The 26,004-nt window shown below is 47.8% G+C and overlaps 1 protein-coding gene across 2 annotated transcripts in view; it reads left to right on the top strand.

The window, feature by feature from the left end:
• Positions 1–26,004, top strand: part of NRP2 (neuropilin 2) — an 87,449-nt gene that overhangs the window by 34,909 nt on the left and 26,536 nt on the right. For both annotated transcript variants that reach the window (XM_086465153.1, XM_086465154.1), the window contains exons 6-12: positions 1,640–1,809; positions 2,869–3,024; positions 11,384–11,528; positions 11,824–12,173; positions 13,302–13,446; positions 17,186–17,302; positions 19,738–19,890. In XM_086465153.1, the coding sequence (XP_086321279.1) occupies positions 1,640–1,809; positions 2,869–3,024; positions 11,384–11,528; positions 11,824–12,173; positions 13,302–13,446; positions 17,186–17,302; positions 19,738–19,890 (1,236 nt within the window). The remainder of the gene's footprint in view (positions 1–1,639; positions 1,810–2,868; positions 3,025–11,383; positions 11,529–11,823; positions 12,174–13,301; positions 13,447–17,185; positions 17,303–19,737; positions 19,891–26,004) is intronic.

Raw genomic sequence — 26,004 nt, forward strand, 5'->3', positions numbered from 1 at the left:
TGCTTCATGTTTGTGTTCAGCCTGAAGGATTTAGGGGAAGACTTCAGCCCAACGGGTGCAGCAGATTCATCAAAGCATGGGGGAATATACTCTCTCCCTCTTTATGATTTTCTAAAACCCACAGCCCCAAACTACAAATTGGCATTTCTTGGCTGTCTAATTAAAAAATGCCTAAAGCTCTAAGAATTTCAAGCCAAAATTTGTTTTAGATCCCTTATTAAGGGAGGTAAATTGATGGAGTGAGAAAGTAAGTTGTGTTTTGAGAATGAAGAGCATTTTGATTCTTTGTGATCACACTTGCAGGCGAGGAAAGGTTCGGTTTGTTTTCCCATGCTATTTTTACAATCAGAGCTACAGTTCTCGACCTCTGTTTGCAGTGCAACTGTGATACAATAGAAGAAGCCTTCAGAACACCCTTCAGTCCCAGCGAAAGAGAGTGGGTCCCTGACCCAACATTGAAAGCCCATGATGGAGAGCAGGGTAGAGGAGGGGTTGTGTAGAGCTAGGGCAGCTGGGTTACAGGCTCTTGTTCTGTGATTGAGTTAGGGATGTTCTGCTGAGGCTGTGAGAGTTATAGCCAAGCATGAGCTCTTCACCTTTACCTATCTCCACACTCAGTTAATCTGTTCTTTAATCCTCTTTCTGTTTTGTTCTTTAAAAGGACTGAGAAATAAAATGTTAATGACACACAAAGCTTAAGAAATCAAGCACAAGAGCTGTTAAAGGGCCAGGCCTGTTTTGATTTATGCTGGTGTAAATCGAATCTTTAATAATACTACTGAGATCTTAACTTGGCTCACCATTTCCACTCAGGGTTGACTTGGCCACATCAGAAGCACAGGCAGTTTGGTGGAGCCCCATTGGTTTACAGCAGCAGCATGCTTGGGCCCATGCAGTATTTCCTATCAATGTTTTCTTTGCTATTGTTTTTACAGGACAGCTGCCATAAAATATGCAATTAAAAAAATGCCATAAAAGATGTGCAATAAGATTGAGCTAATTGTGACTTTTAAAGGCTTAGAAGTGAGGAAACCCAAATGAAAGCATACCAGAGTCTTTCAGATTCTTGGCTGGTTAATTCCCATGGGCCTGATATCGCATATAGTGTATGCGCATATACACAGACATATATACACATGCATCCATACTCTCACACACGCACAAAAACTTGAGACCTGCCCATTCCAGGCCTTGACATTCCTGTTAGCAGCCCAGCAGTAAGCACCCTCCTGTTCTGCCTGCCTGTACTGCTTGCCTTGTCAGTTTTTGCCTCCAGCCTTCAAGAAGATGCGGAACTTTGGCAAGGGGACTTGGGACATATTGGTGGAGATGGAGGGAGGGAAGGGACAGAATTGTGTCAAAACTGTGCAACAGTGAAGGAGATAGAGAAAGGGAGAAAGATCTGGGCTGTATTAGTTTTCAGAGGACCATGCAAACATGAAGCTGCCCCATCTTTAATTTTTCAGTGCCATCTATGAGCACACACAACCTGCAAGATGGTGCAGATCGGTTCATCTTTCCAGGCTGGCTGCTTTGCTCAGAGTTAGCTGGGGAGGATAGTTCAGGGCCACCTTCTACTTGGGACTGAAGTACAGAGACTGTAAGCTGATCTGTGTGTGTGTGTGTGTGTCCGCTGCAGACTTCCAGTGCAACGTGCCGCTGGGGATGGAGTCTGGCAGGATCTCCAACATGCAGATTAGTGCCTCCTCCACCTACTCAGATGGGCGATGGACCCCTCAACAGAGCCGACTCAACAGTGATGACAACGGCTGGACCCCTAATGTAGACAGCAACAAAGAGTACCTCCAGGTATGCACGCTTTCCAGCACCTCGCCTCTTCCCCAACCAACCGGAGTGTCACGCTGTTAAACTGGCCCTTGACCATGAGGCTTGTTGAATTTTCTGTTGCCTCTGTGGCTCATGGGGAGCAAACAGCAGGGGAGCTGCAGTGCCTCTGTGAAATGCAACAGGCTGGCTCTCCCATTAGCACGACTGCACGAGGGGTGACTTGACCTGCTGTCTGTCCCCCACCCCCTCCTTCCTGCCCAAAACCCTGATGGGCTTTCCAGCATACTGAGAGAGACTGAGGGACCTCTGCCACTTACAAGGGCCACTGACTCTGCCACTGGCCTGAGGACCAAAGTCTCCAGGGGGCACATAGAAAAGTAACTAGAATAATATTTATCTCATCAGTGATGCAGGGAGCATGAGTGGGCTAATGTCAGGTAGGGGACTGACAGAGCAAAGGCTTTCCCTGGGAGCTGGTTATAGCCACGGTCTCTGTCCGCACAGGGGTTCTGGCTGTGTGACATTGCTATGAGACACTGCTTGCTAAAGGGCACAAGGAATGGGAGGTGGTGAATGTCATTGCCTCTAGCAAACATCTCATTCTTCATTCATGGCAGTGCTACCAAGCCAGCTCTGCTGACCTTTTTCAATCCACGTTGTAAAAAAAAAAACAAAAAAAAACCAACGAAACAAAACAAGGGAAAGCAAAGAACCGCAGCACTTGCTAATTGGACATCATGCTTTTATTTCACATGTAAAAAGTCAGCCTCTGTCCTGTTTTAATGGACTTGAGCTTCTGTGCAGATCCTGTTACTTGGTCTGAGGCAGGAAGGCTTTGTGGTGGTCCCATATGGACAGACATCAAGATCCTTAGTTACTCTTGTCCTGCACTCCTACCTGCAAGCATCCTGCCGAAGTCAGCCTGGGGGGGGTTGTACCTGTGGAAGTGTGCACCCACAGATGCAGACAGACTGAATTTACACCTTTTCATTTTTCAGAGACAGAGGGATGAACTAACTAGTCAGCCTGGGCCCTCAGGTGGTCACCACTCTCTCTCTTGTCCCTTTTTCCCCTGGAAAGGTGGACCTCCACTTCCTGACTGTGCTCACAGCCATTGCCACACAGGGTGCCATCTCCAGAGAAACCCAGAATGGCTACTATGTCCGTACCTACAAGCTGGAGGTCAGCACCAATGGGGAGGACTGGATGATGTACCGACACGGGAAAAACCACAAGGTAAAGGCCTTTCTGTCTCTTTTGCATGCACCTTGGTGAGTCTTGCAGCCAACAGGAGGGAAGAAAACAGAGAGATTTTACAAGCCCAGGGAGTTTAATCTGAGGGACCCTTTTTCTGATGAGGGCTAAAAGACTGATGATGCTCTGAGCAGAAGTAGTCCTTTCTCCTCTGCACAGCAATGAGGAAACACAGTTCCTTGGAAAACCTGGCTGCTGTTGCGTCCTTCGTGGTGGTGAGAGTATGTTCTTTGACTGCAAATGAAGGAGAAAATGCTTTCACAGTCTGTGTTTTGCCATACAAGATTCATTGAGCTTTTATGGCTATAGCCCTGTCTGCATGCTGGGTTAACAATCACAAAACCACATGAAACTGTAGTTCAGGAGTTACTGGGGCCTGGTAATGAAAGGGCACAAATCCTAAGAGGGGTTCACAGCATCCCAGAGAACAAAATGAACAATAAATAATGAGGAGCAATTCAGGCTGCCAGAGCTGCAGGTTCTGCACTAGCAGGCACGGCCGGCAAGGGTGCATTGAGCGCTGGGAGCTGCTGCATGCTCTTGCCGTGTTTCTGGGAGGCACACAGAGATGGGAGCAAGGGGGAGGGAGGTTAAATGTGGGTGTTCAGCTGTTCCAAGCCTTGCAGATGCTGCTGCATGTCCAGGCAAAGCGAGTTCAAGGGGATTGCATGGAAACTTTGGTGTATGGGGAGGGCGTTTAAGGCAGCCATGGTGCCAGGCTGGTCCTGCTTGGTCACTTGCCTTGGTCATGCAGTTGTCCTCTGGTTAAAGGCACCTTAGGAAAGCCCTTCACTGCTCTTCTGTGGTGCCCACCAGCACTGCTGCCACAGCTCAGGTCCTCCCCATTGATGTGCCATAATCTGTCTGTGTGAACTAGTGGCTGGGGTCCCACACACCTCCGCCTACACACATTTCCTAGCAATTTCTGCTTGCTCAGCGCTTCTGTTAAATTAGCTGGCCCCTCCATTTGCTGGCACAGGTGCTGCAGGCATGAAATGCAGTAGCGTGTCTCGTCCAGGATTCATCCAGACATTTCCTTCCCTTCCGGGCTGTGTGATTTCCCCTTCCCCACAAGTGTGTCTCACAGTTCAAATTCACTCTGCTTCCCAGAATGAGTCCTCTCTGTGCAGAGGCCCCTAGCAGGGTTTCATACTTCCAATATTTGTCGTATTTAAGCTCCTTGCGTGCCAGTGAGGGTGGTGTTAGTCCTATTTTAGAGGTAGGGAAATGGAGGCACAGGGCAGCCCGGCACCCCATAGGAAAGTCAGCAGCCAGGCTCCCCCAGACCTCAGGTGGGCTGGCACCAGGGGTGCAGCTCATGGCAGAGCTCATGTATAACGCTAACACAGTGGCTGTGTGCTGGTGTGGAGGGTTTGTGCTCTTCCAGGACCCACTGGTCACGGCAGACCTTTCTGTGGATGGGGGCCATCTCTCCTCACCCCAGGCACCCTGTGGAAATGACTGAGTTTCAGGTCTCACTGGGACCATTTCTGCAAACCGAGGCAGGTGGGAAATTGGCAACATGCTGGGCAGAAAGAGGCTAAATACATAGTTTAGTGTTTCAAATAACCACTGTCAATTAATTTACCTTTCATAGTCTAACTGGGGTGGGAATCTGGCCTGGAGCGTGGTTTTAGTCACAGGGAAGGGTAGATGTCCTGTCCTTGTAGTCCCGGGCATTGGACACTGCATTCTCAACCATGGTGGAGCAGAACAGCATGGTTGGTTTCAGTGCTGCTGGGCCAACTTACATCACTCCAGAAAGGCCCTCAAGCCTGGCTGCTGTCAACCCAAAGCAATCCCATAGACACATGAATTGCTACCATTTCAGGATTTGGTCCTTAAGTCGTATCAGCTTTTTTCTGCTCTGTTTTCTCTCTCCATAAAAAAAGAGGAAGAAATCAAACTTCTCGCTTTTTACTCCTTTATTTCAGTCTCACTTTGTTCCAGTGTTCTGGCCTCAATTTAGCAGACACCTCCCAAGGCTGGAGGATAAGTAATTGCTTTTTGGTGCCTTGCCTACCCCTTGCATCCAGGTGACTGCGTTCCCTCCCCACTGAATGACTGTCCGCCAGCTGCCTAGCTGCAGCAGGGCCAGGGCAAACCCCCTTGTTCACAGTCCTGGTGCCCGGGGGGGCTCTGGCCCCGCATTCCCCGCCTGTGTTAATCCCCACTATTCCTGCATTAGGCAAGCTCCCAGATGTCTGTATTCAAGGTGCAGATTCCTCCCTGCGTCAGTGCGGTGCTCCGCACAGTTCAGGCTGCAACGGCAGAGCAAACTATGCCAAATAGATTTGTCAAGTCTGCCGCAGCTTGATTTGGTGCCATGAGGAGCGGGAGGGAGGGGAGGGGGTGGACAGACAGGGACTCTCTATTCCTCTATATGCATGAAGATATATACATGTATATATACACATACATATATATACACACACATATATATATGCACATGCACACATAGGCATATGGGGTGTATCAAACACTGCTCTGAATTTCTGCCGGCTGTGTGGGCCAAAAGCAAAGCTCTGCCATGTTATAGGCAGGTCAGCTAACATTTACATCTTCATCAGGGAACTAAAGGAAGAGAAAACGAGTGCAGGAGGGGTGGGGAGGGAATGATGCTCTCTGCAGAGGATGCGGAGCTCTGACCTCCTCTCTTCTGCCTCCCGCTTCCCCTCCCTTCAGTGTTTCAGAGGAGCGTGGGGCCAGGGTGTTTCCCTGTGAAACGTGGTGGCTCACCTTTGAGTCCCCAGCCGCTGGCATTCATGGTGAGGGAAACGGGAAAGGCAGGATGAAGCAAAGGAAAACAAGATTAATACATGCTCAGAGCAGACAGGGCTGGCTGGGCTGTTTCCGTGCCGAGCGTTGCTGTGATGGGGAGGCAGTGGGAAGGCAGCAGGAGGTCTGCAGCCAGCAGGAGAGGAGCCCCACACTCACACCTTCCCCTTCCTACCCCATCCCTGCCAGACTTTCCCCCTGCCTGGCAGCCAGCTCTCCACAAAGCCCAGCCCAGCACACCCCAGACTTCCCCCTGTCCAGAGGGTGATGCTCTCTCTGTCCTTGCCCTGGATGTGGGACCAGGGGGAGAGGCTAACCCAGCAACCTGGCCAAAGGTGTAGAGCTGGCTTCCTGTTTGTTCCCCAAGAGAGGAGACAGGGAGGAGAGTGGCCACCACCACGTGTTGCCCCACACTCGCCCCTTACTACCCATCAGCACATCCCCATGGGACAGGGCCAAACAACTCCTGCCCCAGAAAGGCTGCTCTGGTTCTTGACCTCTTTGTGTGTCATCCAGTGTTGATGGCCCCAAAGGTTATCTTCCAGGCACAACCCTGATGTTCATGCTGAGATCTTATCTATTGGTTTGCAAATGTCTTTAGAAAACAACAGCTCACTCTTGAACCCAAGGAAGGAAAAGAGCACCTGACAGGATTTGACCTTTTGGTTTTGGCCATTTTTTTCAGACAAATTCAACTGTGAGGATTTTATCGGAAAATAAAGTCTTCATCTATTCTGATCCACTTCCTTCTTTGTACAGTCTCGAGTTCCAGCTCCCATGATCTGAGCTGCTCCATCTTACTAACTGCGGAGATCAGCTCACAGGGATCATCTAGTGTGGCGAGGGAGACTGGGGTACGGGATGGGTTTTCAGCATTCAGGGTGGGTTGGGACTGTGATGGGTGCTCTCGCTGCCTCCATTGCTCTATGTGTAAAACAGAACAATGCAAATGAAACATTTGCTTTGAGAACCTGTAGAAGTCAATGGATTTTTGATGGCTTTGTGCTTGTTATCAGCTAACCTTCCTGAGTGGTATTTCAGGTGGGTGCAAGAAGGCAGGTTGGGTTGCTGCAAAGAGCCAAATATCTCAACTGTACATGGAGCTGGGGATGTCAGAGGTGTTTAGTGCTAGCAGGGAATATTGAGAATGACTCCCTGGAGACCATTGTGCCTTCCCTTAGGAGCATTTCTCTGTCCTTTCAGTTCTTAATGAGATCTCCTGTGTTCATTCACCTGGAGAGTGAGAGAAAAGCTTTCAGTCCCGTGCCTTCTTTATCTGGAAAACTCAGGAAAAGCTTGCATGATCAGCCAGAAGACCACAAGTGCTTCTGCACAGAGACGTCATGGTGCAGAAGGTTTGCCCAGCAGCATCCCCAGGTCCTAGCCTGCTTCTGCTGCTTTTGCAGGCTGGGCAAAGATGTCAGGCTTTGGGAAAACCAGCCCCGTGCATTCACTCTTGGTGCAGTACCAGGGGAGAATTACAGCCCTGGCTTTCCTAGCAAGGCTGCAGCTTTGTACTTCTGGGTCTGATACCTCCTTTGCAGGATAACAGAGTGCCACTCCTCATGTCCCTGGTGACTCCCAGATCTGAGTGGAGCCTCTCAAAGACACAGCGCTGGCAAGCCCAGCTCAGCACAGTGTGTCTTGCCCAGACGGCTGTGCTTTGTTGAGTGTTGCCAAGTATAATTTTTCTTTTACCTCCTCATTCCTGGATTTAATAAATCCAAAACTATCCACCTTCCACTCGAGCCAGAATCCTCCCACCATCAAACATGCCCCATTTTATGCCTTCCCTATCTGACAAGGAAAATAATCTCCCTTACTTTTCTCCTTCATGCTTCTCTGTCTAAATCCTGAAGCCCTAATCCTGTTAGCATGCTCTGTTCCAGGGCTCTGTCTCCACGGGAGTAACATAATCCTGCAGTAAATCTAGTGGGTCCAGAGAGACACATACATACAGACGAAGGCAGGGCTGCTGCCATCCTTGGCCTTCTCCTCTGCCTCCCCCAGCCACTTTGTTTAGCTCCCCAAGAAATCGCATAGTGGCCAAGCAGCATAATAAATAAAGAGGGAGAGAGGTTACCTCCTGCCCCCTCCCTGACTTGCTGCCTCTTCGACTTCATGGTTCATTTTGTCTCTCTGTCCTTAACTCCCTTCACTCCAAACTGCTGTTGGCACAATTCCCATACCCACTGGAACTAATGCAGCTTCAAAAATCCCCCCATCACCCTGTGGCGGTTTCACATCAAAAATACAACTTGTAAGTGTTGGTGTGGATCTTGCACGTGTGCACAAGGAAAACTTGCCCGATCCTCCTCTAGCCTAGACATCATCTCACACCACTTGCTTTCTGCAGCAAATTAATTAAGGAGGTCAGCTCTTATTGATTATCAATTTAATTGTACATGTAGACCTGCCGACTGGACTAAAACGGAAGTAAACACAAACTATATGGGGAGGAGAGGGGCAGCTTTTTGATGCAGCAGTGAAAATTATTTCTCTTGACTGCTTCTTGGAAGGTGCTTTTAATTTGTTAATGGTTTTCCCATTTGTCTTCTGGCTCTGTCACTCTTCAGCACGTGTGCATGCGCACGCGCGTGTGTGCTCTCTGCTAAGGGTGTATCTAGCTATCTCTCTTTATCACAGCCAGATATTTTTTTTCTGCTGGTGTAAATTACTGTGACTTCTTATACTTCGATGGCGATATGTTGATTTACACCACTTGAAGACTTGGCTCAAAATATGTGCTGAGTGGGATGGGAAGCAGATAGGATGGGAGGAATAGCAATGTTCTATTTTGGTAAGAGGGAAGAAATCTTTGCTTTCTTGGCATTCCCAATTTCACACATTTTCCTGCTAGCTCTTCCCATGCCTTGAGTGCTAATTTGAGGCAGGATGTAGAGCCTGTTCAAGTCCATGGGACTCTCTATACGGTGTGCTCAGGCTCTGGGGTTGGCATTTTCAGTGCAGAGAAACCATACAATCAGGGCCAGACCCTCGGCACCGGCATGGGCACCTATGGGCTCACGGTGCATTTCCACTTGGGAAGGAGGCTGAAAGGCCAGACGCATGGGAGGAACCTGCTTCTCTAACAGCACTAAGCCCCTGCCCTCTGAAAATGGCCCCTTTTTGTTATGCTGAACGGGGTGTGACACAATGACTTGCTGTGATCTGTTGGGGCTTTTCAGAAACAAGGTTCACTGGGGTTGGATCCTGTCAATGCAGCTGATACTAGAGCTGGAAGTCAGGTTCCATTTCTGCCCTCATAAACTGTCAGTCCAGAGTGTGAAGGCCCTGATCCGGAGTTACGTAGCTTGTTGAATGCAATCTAGTTGGAGGAAATTACTGGGCCCCAAATCCAAAGCAGAATTGAGGTTGCACTTGTTGGAAGCAGGTGGTTGGGACTAAGGTCATGTAGGAGATGCTTTCAGCAATGCATGTGGTAGTGATAAAGTTTTTGGGCTCAGTCCTGCTTCTGCTTTCTGTCAAGCTTGACTTTGCAGAAGTCAGCAACAAATTACGCTGGTGTAAATTTGGATTCTGGCCCCTGATGCTCGTATGTGCGAAGTGAGCTAAAAAAGAACAAAACTGGAAATATGTTAAACTAAAAAGAGCAGCAAACCTCGTCAGTGACTGTTAAACATGCTGGTCCATATGCAACCTTTGGCTCGTGGAGTCTTCAAACTGCTGATTGTGGGAAGCAAAGAGAGGTTGCCAGGAGAAGACTCGCTTGGGCTTGCTGCCCCTGGGCATCTGCAGAGGCCACCATCAGGAGCCACCCCCTGGGACAGAGGGACCTTTGGGCTGACCTGACATGTTGCTCCTCATGCTAAAATAGTTGCACCAGCTCAGATGAACATTTCCTGTCCTCTGGTGTTAGGTTCAGAGGGAAGGTGTTGCGTATCAGCTTCTGTGTTGACATAAAGGAGGCTTTGCTGTGGTGTGGAAATGTATCCTTTCAGCCTGTGAGTGTGTGTTGCCACAGGTTTACAAGACACACACACAGAGGCATGCCTGGAGAGTGTTTCACAGTAACCACTCTCCTTACAGCCCTCCTGCTGGAAAAAAGGGTATTTGGTGTCTGCTGAGCAAGGAAAAGGATGGGAAGTGGGGTCAGACAGAATAAAATAGGATATTAAAAACACATAAACCATGCTGTGTTGCTAAACAGTAGCAGCATGATATATATTCTCCAGATTAGCATTTCTGCTCAAGTTCACATCAACCCCATATCCCCAATTACTAGCCACATTTGCAGCCAAGGCCCTCTGTGGGGTGGCTGCTCCCTGCCCTGGCGGGAGTGCCACCGTCCTGGGCTGGACAGTGATGCACAGAAGCAGCCCAGAGCTGGTTGTGGTGCTGTCCCTCTCTGTAATCACCCTCAGCATGCCCTGGTGTGCTGGATCCTGGGAGGAAAGCAGTAACATGTGCCATCTGCGGGCCTAGAGCGGTGAGAGGCTTATAAAATGCCTCTTAACTACTATTCAAGGTTAGAGGCCAGGATACAGCCTCACCCGTTTTTCTGTCTTGGATCACAGAGATCTGCAGTTGAATTGTTTGACTCTTGCCTCTGACAGAAGGAGATCAGTGCCAGAGATTATGCTCTCCTGCCTTGCTCTGAGATAAACTGAATGGGAGCTCCTGTGCTTAGCACGGTATATGCAGAAGAGCCCAGCCAACATCTCAGTGTGGGTGTGGCTCCTGGGTGAGATCAGAGGATGCTCTTGCCCTGTCCTGAGAGCCTACATGCTTAGAAGGAAAGCAGGCAATGCCTGTAGCCTCAGCATATGAGCTTTAGTGCTTTATGCTGGGGGCAGAGGAAGGGTTGAAAATTACCCTCAGGTTGGGTATTTCCTCTTTCCCCCTATGGCTTTGCAGCCTGAAACAGAAACACAAGTATCCAGTCCTTGTCCAGCATATTAAAATAATGGGCAGGAGGGGTGGATCTAACATCCATCTGGTAGTTATTGATTATGGCCATCTGGTAAGGCAACAGCCTTTTCATAACATGTCGGATCATAAAGTTTCCCAAAAAGCTGTCTCTATGTGGCAGGCTGCATGTACATGGGAGAGGCAGGGCCGAGTGGCTGGCTGGGACAGCAGCTTGTTGCCCCAGGCAGAGGCAGCATCCTCCCTGCTCATGCTGCTGCTTGCGCTCCCTGTTTCCCAGTGAAGATCACTCTGAGGACACATTAGGATGTCAGCCTGTTTACCTGTGGAAGGGAGGCAAGATCTCACACAGCATTCGGGGACATCTGGCCTTTTGTGTTGGAGTGACTCTAGGTTTGGGGGCAAGCTTGAAGCAGCTGTGGCCTGATAGTCTAAAGTGCCTCAGAGTGCCATGAGAGGCAGCAGGACAGCAAGCTCCTGAGTCTCTTGCCTGATGGGCGAGTCCATCCACCATGCCGTCCTGCCAGCAGCTCAGCTTTCCTTGCCTGACCCTGGGTGTTTGCCCTGGCCGGAGGCTGAGGTTTCCCTGCTGAGATTATTTTGACTGTTGATCTGGTTATTTCTTTCTGCCTGGAGAAGACATAATAATATTTGTGCCCCCTCTCCCCTGCAGACATTTCAGGCCAACGAGGATGCTACAGAGGTCGTTCTCAACAAGATTCACAGCCCGGTGCTTACACGCTTCGTGCGCATCCGTCCCCAGAGCTGGCACAATGGCATCGCCCTGAGGCTGGAGCTGTATGGCTGCCGCATCACTGGTGAGAGTCCCCTCCTCGCCTCAGCCCTCCTCTCTGTCACTCTGACAGCCTGTCCCGGGGTGCTTTCCCTGGCAGCTGGCATGGGTGTTTGGGGTGGGAATGGTGACACTGTGAGCAGCATGGAGGCACCCAATCCAAGGGACGCACTTTGGGGCACAGGTAGCCAGGCCCCGGAGGCAATGGAGAAGCGCCAAGTGCTGGTTCTGGTTCAGTGCCCAGAGCTTAAACCTGCAGGGAAAACCACAAATGCTCCCTTCAACTGCCCCAGCCATTCATGCCCTTTGCTTCACTGCAGATTCACCTTGCTCCAACTTGCTGGGAATGCTTTCTGGCCTCATCCCTGACTCACAGATCTCAGCCTCTTCCATCAGAGGCTACGACTGGTCTCCCAGCATGGCCCGCTTGGTGAGCAGCCGGTCGGGCTGGTTTCCCCGCATCCCTCAAGCTCAGCCTGGGGAGGAGTGGTTGCAGGTGGACCTTGGCGTCCCGAAGAATGTCAAAGGCGTTATTATCCAGGGGGCTCGCGGAGGAGACAGCGTGACCACCACTGAGTCCCGCTCCTTTGTGAAGAAGTTTAAGGTGGCCTACAGCATGAATGGAAAGGACTGGGACTTTATCCAGGACCCCAAAACGATGCAAGCCAAGGTAGGCACTGCCTGGAGCAGCTGCAAAACAGGATATGTTTTTTGGCTATCTTCAGTCTGCCTGATGGGGTCTTGGGAAATTAGCTCTCTGTCCCCACAGAGACCTTGGGAGTTTGGATTGTCACTGTAAAATCCCAGGTTGTGTCCCCTGGTCTTGCTCCCAAGCTGTACTAGGGGCTGTAGGTTCCACCTTGCCCCAGGTATTGCAATTTCCCTTAATTTCTTACTGTGGATGGCATGGGGATGTAGATATCACTTTCTGGTCCTCCCAGCTCCTGCAGGTCAGAGCCCACAAGGTGGTATGTTTGATTATATTTAACACAAACTAATTATGTATTTTAAGGGGAAAGGTATTGCTGATGTGGCTTGCACCTCTGGAAGAGGAAGATGAATCACAACTTCTCTTTGGGAAATTTGCTATATCTGAAGTCCCTTTTGCCACAATGGTGTGACCCTGAAATTCCCTGTGTTTTTCCCATATCATTGGAGTTACCCGTAATCTTTCTGCTTAGTGGTATGGGAGTGGCAAGGGGCTTGAGGAATAAGTGAATTGTCTGTGTGTTCTGTTTTTATGCAGACTGATCTGCTTCTGAAAATTTGGGTAAGTTTTAGTTTTTCCTGATCCAAGAAATGAGTCTTAGAAGGCCTGATGCTACCTATAGCCCTCTGTTTATTCCCCACAGACTTGAGCTCGTGCACGTAAGCTGAAAAGCAGCAGTAGTTAGACTGTGAGGAAAACTGAACATTTACACTATCCTAGAACATGCAGTAGCTTCTTTATTTGCCAAAGGACAAATCTGATCTTATTTATGTATGAAGTTAGTGGATATTCCCTAGGCTTCTCCTGCGTGGCTTGGATCAAAATCTGACCCCTGGATATGAAGCAGAGGCCAAGAGAGACTGTGCAAGTTTCTTAGAAACAGCCTATCTGGTCCTCTTGAAACTGAGGAGGAACAACCCAATTTCTGCTCAGCTGGACTCAATGGCCCGGAGTCAGACAGCTAAACTATTTCAAACTGTGGCTGCATCCTGCCAGACCCAAATTATCAGGTCTGGTGGAGAGCATGTGGGATGCACACATCACTTGCCTTTTCTGTATCTCTCTCTCTCTCTCTCTCTCTCTCTGTAGCTTTTTGAAGGCAACATCCACTACGATATCCCTGAAGTCCGGAGGTTTGACCCTGTTCCTGCCCAGTATGTCCGAGTGCACCCAGAGAGGTGGTCCCCAGCGGGAATAGGAATGCGCCTGGAAGTGCTGGGCTGTGACTGGACAGGTAGGAGCCCCTGCGCCTCTGCCCACTGGCTCCATTGGGACTGTGGCGGGCACTAAACTAGCAGGGTGAAAGTGTAATTTAATTTCTCTCCCTGCTGTCCCACCTCAGGGCCATGCCATGGCAGGGAGATTGCAGCCATGAAGGCAGGACCTGAAGTGTGGCCTAACCCCGTCTTCTTACTTCCACCTTAAAAGGAACTGGCCTCAATGCAGGATGTAGCACCAGTGTTTAGACCCCAATCCAAGCTTTCACAGAGAGGCTCATGTGGGATCTGTCCCAAACTCCCTTATCCCTCCTTTCAGATCTTTTATCTGGATGTTGTGCAGGCTTTTCTAGTCTCTGTGTTAGATAACATTTGGGCTTTTTAATCCAAATGGATAAGATAAAAAGTAGGAAGAGAAGCAGAGGTGCAGAAGAGGGGTGTAGTGACCAGTACAGCTATCTTGAGCTGCCACAATAAGGCTTTGCTGTAAAAACAACTGCCCCTCTCTCATTGAACCCCACATGGACAAGGTTGGGAATTTAACTCTACAACGTCTCTACAACATCCCTGAGATCAGGGAAGTTTGTTCACTTTTACCTACCTGTTTTTCACAAGTAAGATGCCTTGCAGCCACCGTTGTTTTTAATACAGAGGTGAAAACTGTCTAACACACTGGGATCAGTAGAGGTTGTGTCTCTGACCCTCTGAGGCTCAGTGGTGATTGATTGCTCCATAGTTTCATTCCCAAAAGCCAAAAATGCACCCAACAGCTTATTGGATCTGATGCTAGCTTTTCAGTGCCAGGGGCTAGTTGTCCCTTTTTTTAATCTATTTTTTAATAATCTGCTTAAATCTGAATCTGGTGTCCAGATGTCAGTGATAAAGAGGTATGATTTCCATTTTATGAACACATCTGTAGAAGGCATTTTCTTGTAAGAATTCCCATCCTAGAAAGCTTAAAAGACACAGAGCCTTTTTCCACCTTTTTGTGGAGTCTTTACTACCCTTTTCTCCTGTAGTGTGCTACGAGATGCATTACAGACACTTAACAGCAAATCACACAACACACGTACACACAATTAATAATGATCATTTGTCACTTTTGAAGTCAAAGGCAAATCTTGCCCTGGACTGGAAATCCATTGTAAATGATCCAAATTTTAGATCAAGACTAGATCTTAATGTAAATCTTTCAACATCTTTGGATTGTTGTAGGAGAAGCAGGTGCCATGGCATTCACGCAAGCAGCAGGAGCTGAGGCTCCATGCAGAAGTGGTCAGGCAGCTCCCACATCGCTGCTTCCTGCAGCTCCCAGGAGTTTCCAGCTGCCAGATCTCTGCAGACCATTGCTGGCTGCTGTATCACAGCGCTGCATCACTGCCGCAAAGGGAGACAGTCGCACAAGACCTCTGACCTTGTACATTGCAGCCCCTCCATTGCAGCCCTCCAAATTAGAGAATAAGAGAGATTTGGCATCTTCAACTTCTTGTGCTATTTTTGGTCCAAGTTTTCTTTTACAGCTATATCCATGCTCAGTTTCAATATCAGCAGCAACAGCCCATGTTTTTTCCAGGCAGGGTGCTTTATGGTCATTTCCCAGTGCGGTTGTCTAATCATTTGCACATTGTAATGTTTAAAACTCAACTGCCAAGTCATAAATATTTGTAGCTTTATTGATCTACAGGCATTCAGCTTTGTAATCAGAGCAGGGCTTGTAATCTTGTGGATTCACCATGTTATAAAAAGCATTTATATCCCTGATGCAACCTGGGGAGCAGAGATAGCACATGGCATTATCTGCATGCTTAAATCCTAGCTGGCTACATGCAGCAGTCCTTGACAACGCCAAGATACAACCCTCCTTTGCTGGGGGGACCCGGGCACATTGCAGAACTGGCTGTGAAAACGCAGGCAATTGAACTTGCTTGGGAACAAGATTAAGAGATGGATTAAAACAAGCTGATTGAAAATATTTTCAAGTGAGAGCCTAAGCCCATGTGTACCCTGCCGAGCTGTTTCTATTTCTTATCAGCAATGAGCATCTTAATTACTGAGTCAAAGAGGTAACTTAACAGCAACTGGGCTCACAAACTAGTTGGCTAGTAACTCAAAAATTGGGAAGCAGGCAGTCAGCAATTGGCTCCTTTCAAAGACCTGCCAAAATTTTTCTTCTGAAGAGTAGAGATTGATGAATGTTCACTTGCAGCTGGTTTTCTCTCCTTTGAAGTTCCAAACATCTGGTTTCAATTGCTCAGTGACTTTGCATTTTGATCAGCAGTTACCACCAGTTGCACAGATACTTGCTGGGCCAGGGAGAGAGAAAGCAAGCAAGACCTCTCTTTTTCACTTTCCATTTCACACATCATGTTGTCCTCCCTGCTATTTTCATTATCTCTTGTAACCGTCATGTTGCAGCTCTGCCACGGTAACTGATTTTTTCAAGATATATTTCTGCAGCTTGTCCAGGGCAGTGCAACACTGTTGATTTACATCCGCTCAGCATCTGTATCCCGTATGGGACTTTGCTTTCAAGGTCCTTCCACATTGTCACATTTCAGCTATAAATCTCAATATACAAGAACAACAACCTGAAAAAATGTACCAGCTCTAAATAACTTGCAGCTTTTGATATGTTGCTTTTACCTGCCGCTTTTTTCTTTTCTTTTCTTTTCTTTTTATGACATTTTTTCTGTGCCTGGCTGCTTGCAATTTACTTCTTGGTTGCATTTAGAGTTTTATGGGGTTGTAACAAATTTGAACTTACAAATTAAAAGACTTGGAGGTTATTTGGTATTTTATCCTGAACAAAAGACAGCTACTGGAAAAAAAAAAGGAAAAAAAACCCTGAGAGTTTATGTGCAGCATGTTTAATAACAGGAAAATAAAAGGGCAGAAAGGAACCTATGGAAAATATTCAATGTATTTAGCCATTTCCTCCTGCTTCTGGCTTTATTAAATGATATCCTGAAGGGTGCCGACAAAGAAACACAATCACACATAACTGAGCAAAGCAGCCTCTTTTAAAAAGTGGAAAGAATCAAGCCTGCTGTACTCCAGTTAATGCACCCGTAAAAGGAGAGGCTGCTGGAACCTAATGTCGTTTACTGTTGATCTTAATATCCTTCCCTTTCTTGCTTAAATTTCCCCTGACACCTGCTTGGAGGTTGTTTCACACAGGCCATGTTGGAGTGAGGGAAATTGGACAGAGACCCTTTGAAAGCATAGTCGGGAGCCTGGAGTGTGAAACCAGATGCTTTCTGCAGTGAGCCAGAGAGCACTAGGGGATCCTCTGGGTCCATTTGCAGTTACGTCATTTGTGGGTTTGAGTGACTTGTTTTATAAATTGGCACAATTGGTGGGAATGTTGTGTGTGGGTTTTTTAACATATCATATGCCTTTATGAAAGAAAAAGATGTTCTGCCTGTGATCTCTTATCTAGTAATGACAGCTAAGTGGATTGCCAACACCAGTGTAGATTAAAAAATTAAAAGAAAAAGTAGCACGTATGTCTAGAGGAGAGCCTTGTCCAATGGGAAATCTAAATCAAAGGAACTCCCATATGGAACAGCCAGTTCTCTTGAAGTTCAAACCATGCTGACATTTGTAGCACGTGGAAATTTCATGATATTCTTGCTCTGTCTCTTCCTGCCATTGAAAGAACATAAGAAAAAGATTTTTTTGCTTTGTTTCCTCCTACCTGGGCTTTTTGTACTGCCTATTGCAAATAGCATCTCTACTCTTTTTTTTTTTTTTTAGATGTAACGCCCACTGCAGAGACACTGGTGCCCACTTTGAAGAGCGAAGAGACCACCACCCCATACCCAACTGATGAAGAGGCAACCGAGTGTGGTGATAACTGTGGAGAAGAGGAAGGTACGTATCAGAGCAGCACATCTTTATCTCAATAAATGATGGCTTAAGAGCTAAGCAAATACTCTTATCTTCCCATTAGCTCCTATACATGGAGCTGATTCCTGGAAAGTTTAAAGTAATATTATTAGTGATAGGCCAAGATTTAAAAAAAAAAAAAAAAACAAAACCACAAAACCCCCCTGCCAAAATCTGATAAGTTATATCAAGGAAGGATGCAAGAGCAAGAGATAGAAGCTAATTCAGTCCCTAGGGTATGAGATTTGAAGAGCTGCTCTCCCAGCTTCCTTACATGACCTGAAGAAACTCACTTAGAGCGACCTCCATTCCAGATCCCCTTGGCTAGGTGTCATAAATTCAGAAGGTGATTCAGGGGAGAGATTCAGACTGTCTGATGTGTAGGGTTCCTTTTGCAGAGGTCACAACTGTGGGAGTAAATCATGACGTGTAGAGAAGGCTGATGTCCTAAACACCTATCTGTTAAGGATCATCTTCCCTAGTATCAGCTGCTTAAAATTTAGGAGTACAGTCTGGGCTCTTTGTGCAGGCAGCAGAGAGAGGGGAACACTAGCTCCTGGCAGAAGTTCCTCCTCTCAGTCTTAGATGGCTGTCAGATGTACAGAGAATGGTTTGGTATCTGTGGCACTTGCCTGCCTCTTCTGACTATAGAAGAGGCTGAATGTTAGTTTAGACTACATGCTGTGCTTGTTAAGAGCCAGTGCTGGGGGGACTAATCTTCTCTGCCCCAGATCCCTGCCTGTAAAAGCAGATGTCATATTTTTCTACTCCTTGCAAGAGGGATGTGAGCATCTAAAGCTTGTGAAATGTCCAGATTAAGGGGAGAAGGGTTGGCAGAGCTGTTCAGGGTTAGTTGTACAGTGCAGTGTGCATAAGATACACACCCCTGGGCATGACAGCAGATCCTGGGCCTCAGCACTGGGCCTGGGGCCTTTACACAAGGGCTTCAATGAGAAATCTCATGAGGAAAAGCTATCCTTTGAGATAGCTTCTAGGACTTCTGTCACTTCAACTTCCGGTCCCAGAGAAAAAATTAATGGGTTTTAAAATAAATAAATTTTTAAAAGAACATTAATTGACTTTTTCACACTTCCTGTTTGGATTCTGCAATAGTTCTGTTCTGGAAACGGAAGTTGCAGAAGTAGCTCAAAGGACCTGGTTCTCATTGCTTTGCCTCAGTGATAAGTCTGTGAAACCCTGCTACCATTGAGACACTTGTGAAACTACTGAGAGGAATTTGGGCCAGTAATAATCTCTGCAACAACACAATTTCTGGGTGCAGTCCAGGGCAAAAGAGCGAGCAGAGTATGCCATGGAGCATGGAACCATCCTCCCCATCAGCTTCCCTCAGATTTAGCAACAATTTTCATTCTCATACTCCATAAACAATGAACGTGTTTCTCTGGACAGTTAGATTGATGACAACCAAACAGAAACAATGCTGCTCTCCAGGGTACAAGATCAGATTGGAATACAAGGATCCATGATGTGCGTTGTTTTATTTCGGGGTAAGAGCATGTAAAGAAAGCCCTCTGCCCCTCACAGCAAAGTTGCCCTGATGCCTATTGGAGTCATTCATCTCCTTCTGGCTATCGCTCACTTTATAGGCACTGTGATTTAAAACTTCCTCTTTGCTCAGGAAAAACCAAGCCTATAATTGGGCTCTGACGTACATGTCTGCTGAGTGCTTGGGATGGTCTCAGAGCTCTCCAGAGCTTTTAAAGTTGTTGACACAGGGGAATTAGCTCTGCTCCTGTTTCACAGATGAAAAGTTAAATGACTCTTCCAAAGACCATGCGGTGAGTCCATAGCAGAGCTAGAAATAGAGGCTGGCTCCTTTCACTCAGAATCCAAATGCTTGAGCTCATGGTGGCCCCGTGTTTCCCCTGGTAGCATTTACTTGAGAAGGTAGGAAGCAGTGAGTGACAGCTCTCCATGTTGACAGACAGCTCCCTTCTGTTGTAAGTGGCTAGATCTGTCACTCAGGAGCTGGGTTTCTGGAGCACTTGAGATTCTCCTTTTGGAGCCAGAGCAGGAACTGATGAGCACAGGGCACTCAGGAAGCACTCTTCCCTGATATTTAAGAAGGCATTTAATATTTGACCGCTCTAGGGGATGAAGAGAAGGTGCTGATTAGAGGCTTGGAAGTATTTGGTGCTTGCTTTTATTTTTGCTTAGTTTGGTGGATTAGCTGCAGGACATGGTGTGAGCATTTTGATGATGTAGAACTTAAGGCTGATCCCTGGAGCTGATGAAATGTGAGATAGGTTAAAAGCATCAATGTGAGTGAAATTTCATGCTTTCTTCAGTATTTATGGCTTGCCAGCTATTTTAGTTCTGGGTTGTTTTTTAATAGCAACACCTCATGGGTAGGTCATTTTTTAATCCAACTTTATTTTGCTTCTATTTCTTGCTATAAGATTTCCACCTCCCTGCAAACTTCAACTGCAACTTTGATCTCCCTGAAGACCTCTGTGGTTGGTCGCACGACTTGGCAATGGGTTATACATGGTCTTTTCAGCCTGCAAGCACCTGGATTGGCAACTCTGAACCAAGCCCTGAGGCTGTGCCTGGTAAGATGGTTAATACCATACCAAAGCAGGGAAGAGGGGGCTGATGGGGCTTTCTGCATGTGAACAGTATGACTAATTATTGCACAACTATCAAGAGTTGTGAAGGCTGTGCAGACCTGAACTGTTTTCTTTTGTGGAAGCTTTCAGATGCTTTGCTGTATGGTTCATGAGTTATTTATAGGACTGTGACCACTGGCACTGAATTACACTAACTATCCTCTTGAGATAGCCTTGAATCAGACAGTGGGCTTTGAATCCCCTGTGATCGTGAAGGTTAGCCCGGGCTTTGTTCCACATCCTGATCCAAATGTCCTCTTAAGACTCAATGCTTTTTCCCCAGAGTGCACTTCCTCTTTTGTTAGAGATGCATTTCTTCCTCCCATATGTCGCTCAGATTGCCTGTAGTCTTCAGCTATTCTGCACTCTGGGCTTGCACAGGCTGGATTCCAGCCTCCAAGTGAAGGATGAGCTAAACCCTAAGAATGCCGAAATATGCCAGCTTCTTGCTGTTTGACTTTTGCTCTTTTTCTCTTCGGTGCTTTGGAAGCAGAAGATTTGCGTGAGTGTGGCAGAGCCTAATTTATGGAGGACCTCACTGGGATGTGCTGCCATAGGTTGGAAGGGAACCTGCCTCTGGCAGTGTGGTTGATAGATCAAGTTCTTCAGCTTCACATCTTGGAACTTGCCCTGGGACTAGCACCCTTTCCTCACCCTCATTAACTTTATGATACTGGTGGTATGAAGAACATTTGCCAGTTTCCTTGTAACAGTAGACTGTGTCACCATAGCATCACTTCTCTTCACTGTCAGTCATTGCTTATGAAATCAAGGCTCCCCCAGGGAGAGCTGGCTTATCTTACCTGTCTTCAGCTCTGCCCCAATGCCTGGTGACTGCATGCCATGTGCCCAGGGAGCCCAGCCGTATGTGGTGTGGACTCCTCCCTGCCCTTCCCCCAGGAAGGTTGAGTCTCGAGATGCAAACATTCAGGGGAACCTGTTAGCCACCTGGCAGAGGCACTGGCCAGATTGGCAGTGCTGCCAGCCAGTTGGAAAGCCATGCAGCCAACACCTGGTAGGCAGTGCTAAAGAGGAAAATATGTATTCCAGAAACATATGGAAAGAGGAGAATCTGCTACATCTCCACACACAAATCACCCCCACACAAATGCACACATCATTTCTCTCTTCAGCTCCTGAGGTGCTCGGCATTTTTCAAGAGACAAGGTAATGCTGTAAGGGCAGCCTATATGGACATCTGACAAATTCTTTGGCGTGACATAAGGTCACAGTGTCTGCTATGGGGAAAAACATTTCATATTTCAAGTGTTTATCTCTTCAGCATTTGAGTGCTTTAGAAGATTAATATCTGGAGCTCAGTGGAGCCTCGGGCAACAGGAGAGAACACTTACAGCCAGCCCCAGACTTAATAACCCTCCCCATCTCATTCGCTGTAATAATGTTTAATTAATATAAGCCTCCTGCAAGTAGGATAAAAATTACTTATTTTTATAACTCAGACTCAATTTTTCATTTCATTTCCTCTCCCCCGAGTCCCCCTACAATTAGTTGGCCATAGTTTCTTAGAAGACTCTGTTGTATGTGCACATTGTGTGTGTGTGCATGCACAGCCCAGGACAGGCTGGTGCTGCCTCAGACAGCTCAGCATGCAGTTCTGGTTTTTACCCTTCTTCTACCCTTTCTTCTCTTTCTTACTTAGTTATGAATTGCAAAACCTCATCACTGTGGCCGGGGGAATGTTTTCCTACTGAGTTCAGTGATCTGGTTTTGTGCCAGTGTGGAGAGCTCTCCCTCATGATGCTGTGCTAAGCCAGGCACCAAAGCACTGACAAGGTGCAGGCAGGCGCTCAGGCCCTGCCCAGCAAGTCATGGGCTGTACAGGCAGAGGAAGAGGAGGAGGTAGTAACTCCAGGGGGCTGAAGTGACTTGCCCACAGTGGTGGAGAAAGTCAACAGCAGACAGTAGGCACAGGCTGAGGGATGGTTGTTGGTGCCGCCACGGGATCAGCCTCCTGGCTGGGTCGGGCAGGGATGTGCCCTCCCACTGCCTGTGCTGCTGCCTTGCCCACACAGCACAGGGCTGTGGAGGGGCCAGCATGCAAAGGCATCACTGCCGTGCCTCGCTTTGGTCCTGCTCTTAGAAATTAAGAAGACATGACACAAAAGGAAATAACTATTTGCTTTTTTTCCTCCCCACGCTGCTTTTAAAAGCAACTCGAGAAACATGTAAAAGAGGCGATGCCAGCCCCTCGGCGGGACAGAATCGAAGCATTGTTTGGTTCACACTCCCCCATTCTTCCCCTGCCTTTCCCTCACGCTCCCTCCAGCACTTTGTTTCTACTTAGAAAATTCATCCTCAGACTCCAGGGAGTAGAGAATGAAAAGCCCTTCTTCATGGTGGTCCTTTCTTGTGAATTCCCCACCCTGGGGTGAGCAGTTGGGTGAAAGAGAGCAGCTGTGCTTGGTTTAGGGGCAGGGCAAAAGCTAACTGGAACTCAAAGCTGCTGGAGCCCAATTTACTCTGATTTAAAGGTGCTGGCCCAGGCTAGAGGCCGTGGCTGCTCTACGGTAGCAAGGAAATGTGCTGTGCCTTTAAGAACCAAGTGGGATGTGCTTCTATTTCTTCTGAAAATGGCAAAAAAACAAAAATTAAAATTAAAAGGGAAAAAAAAAAATGAAAGGAGGAGCCCTGGCTCAGTCTGCATGAGAGAGAGGGGGAAGGAAATGACCATGGTGAAATATCCTCTGTGAGGCACTTGATTAGAAAAGTCTGCTGAGAGACAGGCCTGAATTCCTCAGATATCTCCCGATTTCAATTCCTCCTCGTCTTTGGCGCAGAGAACTTCTCGAGACTGACAAGACACCCACTGCTCTCATTCCACTATTTTTATTTCCAAGATACTCTTTCAGGCAGCTCTGCATTTCTTTTTTTAGCCCTGTGTTCCTTGGGCTCTTCACACCATGGATTAACTCCACGTCCTCTCCTGCAGGCTCCCGTTACATGTCTGGGGACCCTGTTGATGAAAGTGGACCCAAAGTGCCCAACTCAGCAGAAACCCAGCATGGTTCCAGCTGTTACCCCGCCCTTTGCAAGCCTAGAAAATACTCTTGCTCCCTTTTCCATGCCCCCACAAGAGATTGCCAGGATTTTTCCCTCTATGGGTTTTCAGATGCTTCCCATCTGTAGAAAGCTTCCCCTTAGCTGCACCTAGCAAGCTTCAAGGAGCAACAAGTTCAGATTTCAATGAGGTTTCATCCCCCCTCCTGCTGCATGCGATGGCAATGTGCCATTGCTGTCAAGATAGAGGTCTTAAGACGTGAAAGTAAATCTGGTAAGTTGGACACCTCAACTCTTTACTGTCTTTGAATTTCTTGATCCTGAAGGGTGTAAAGATCCTGGGTCATATCCTTAGTTGGTAGAGGTGCAGTTGCGTTGCTGTCAGTGACGCTATGCTAATAAGCCAGCACTGAAAAGCTGGAATCGGGGTGTTTTGCCCTTTTCTCCTCCCCTTTTCTTGCAGTCATTAAGTAAATACCTGTGGCATCTGCACCTCTACTTGGCACTGCTTCTCATTCGGATGAGCACAGCGTCGGGGTCAGAGCCCTGGCAGCATTGTGAACCCCGTGTTGTTCAAATGTTGGCAGCTGTACATGCACGCAGAAAAGGAAGCAATTTTAACCTCGCAGCTCTCCTGACCACGTAGCTGTTGGGTGGGGCAGCAAAAAACTCACCGACTGCTTCTGTTGTGGGCCACGGCCTCACTGCCTTTGAGAATCAGGAATGCTGCTCATTCGGGTTGCAGGCGCTGCAAGGAAAGGTTTATTTGTTTCAAAGTGTTTCCAGCAGAGGAATGTTTGTAGTGCTCTGAAGTTTTGTAAGAGCTTATTTTTTAAGGAAAACAAATGTTAAGCTGTTTTTAAGCTGATGATGACCCTTTACCATTCCTTTTTTTTTTTCCCATGGGATCTTTCAAAGGGAAAGTTTAATATTTTTCCTGCAATCCATGAGAACTTCTGCCTTGATCCTACTCTGTCCAAAGCAGCAGAAAGGTTTTCATGGTGTTAGTGAAGCAGGGCTGGACTGAACTGGGTCTGTACTTACTCTCATGAGACTTACTCTCAGGGCTTGTTCTTTGGGGACACATTTTGACCCCTAGGGTCAGTCCTGTCCACTTTGAAGTAGGAGGGTTTTGCATATGGGGTGGTGTGAAAGTCAAGCACTTCTGTGCAATGAGCGAACAGCTACACACTGTAGGAAGGAGACCACATACCTGGATCTGTCTCTCCCTGCCCCTCCCCTATGTGTGGTGTAGATTGCCTCTCAGCAAAGCTGTACTCAGCTCTCCTGACCCTTGTTTGCACAGTGAGGTCAGCAAACCCTAAAAAGTCTTGGCTGCCTGCAGCATGGTGGAACTGGGATGTCCCAGCACCCAGATCACAGGAGGTTTGCTGAGCATTGCCTGGGCTGTGCAAGTGCCCTGGCCACAGGCTGTGGGCATCCTCATGCCTGTACTGTCTTTCATGAGAGAAGTGGCATGGCCACAGTTTGTCCCTGCATTGCCAGCAAAGCTCCTGCTGGCTTGGGCTGGGCTGGAGGCATTGGAAAAGAAACCATTCCTCTGGGGCTCCGCTGTTCACTGCTCGCCTGGGTCCTTAGTCACTTTTTGGACCCAGATACCAGTGACACACACTGCCTGTAAAACCGGGCTGGAGTGCTCTCTGGAAAGCAAGACACTGTCTCTCAAATCTTAGCGCGTGCATCACTCCATCGCTACACAGCAGTGACTTAGCAGCCTGTGAGTCACAGAGCCTGATTTGCGAAAGCATGTGTGCATGCGAGCAAGCCGCAATGTGCAGCCTGTGTGGTGGAAGCGCTGTCTTGGCTAATACCTTAATTGTGCATACACAAATGCTGGGCACGGGTGAGTCTGCACACACCCTTTCATGTAGGGTGCCTGCCAGGCTGGTGGTGGACACCGTGGGGTGGCAAGCAGCTCACTTAGCTTAAATGTCAGGCTCTAATTGGCATTTGGTTTGTCAGGGACGCTGTGCCCTCCCTGCGCTCCTGGGGGGAGGCAGTAGGACTCACAATTGCGCCGCGCTGTTGAGGATGTGAGACTTAATTAAGAGAGAGGATGTAATGGCCCGTCCATTAGAAAGGCTCCGGAGAGCAGGCAGAGGGCTTGGTTCTGGGCAGGTGTGGGTTTTTATGCCTTCTCACAGACTGATTTAGAGACTGAAATGGCAAGGATGCGGCAGCCTAATTAACACATAATGAAAATCGAGGGGATTTTCGAGCAGACACAGTGATCTAGTTAATATAAATATTAGTTTTACAGAGGATTGATTTCCCTTTGTAAAGGAAAGTATGTCATTGAGGAGAAGCCTGTCACTGAAATTACGGCAGCAGCCTTTTGAGGTGAATTTACATGATTTGCCAAAAAAATTAAAAATATAGTAACTATCCAATTTCAATCTCCATATTCATGCAGCTGCCATCCTCCAGCTACCAGAGCACCCTGCAGTCATGAGGGGATCTGAGCTGATCTGCTCCCCAGGAACGGCAAGGGCTGATGCAACCTCCAGCTCATATGCTCCAGAAGAGAGGCAGGATCAGGCCCTCCTGGGACGTCTCCTTGGCCCTGACACAGCATGGTCAGGGTGGTGTTTGAGGCTGTGCTGACAGCAGGCAGGGCCCAGAGCAGAGGTGTCATATTTGGCAGACAAAAGGTGGCTGCCAGTGGGCTGTGGGACCGCCACTAAAACGCACCATGAAACAAGCTCTGCAATGAAGAGGAGTGCAATGACTTTTGGAGGGACATAAATGAAGGCAATTCAGCATGGATCCTCCATAGGAGCAGCCACTGTAACTCAACAGTATCCAGTGAGGGGGAAATGTGGAGGGAATCTGAAATCTCAGTAATTGCTGTGTACATCCTGCCCAACATGTTTTGCTGGAAAACCTCCAGATGTGCTGCTGAGACTGATGAGGGAAGGTGTTTTTCTTGGGAGAGGGGGCAAGACATGCAGGACCCAAGCACAGGCAGGCTGACCTTGCAGAGGGGGCAGCTGCCATGGCTTGTGCTTGCAGCCTGAC

The sequence above is a fragment of the Leptosomus discolor genome, chromosome 5 (genome assembly GCF_034619465.1).
Source record: "Leptosomus discolor isolate bLepDis1 chromosome 5, bLepDis1.hap2, whole genome shotgun sequence".
NCBI lineage: Eukaryota > Metazoa > Chordata > Aves > Leptosomiformes > Leptosomidae > Leptosomus > Leptosomus discolor.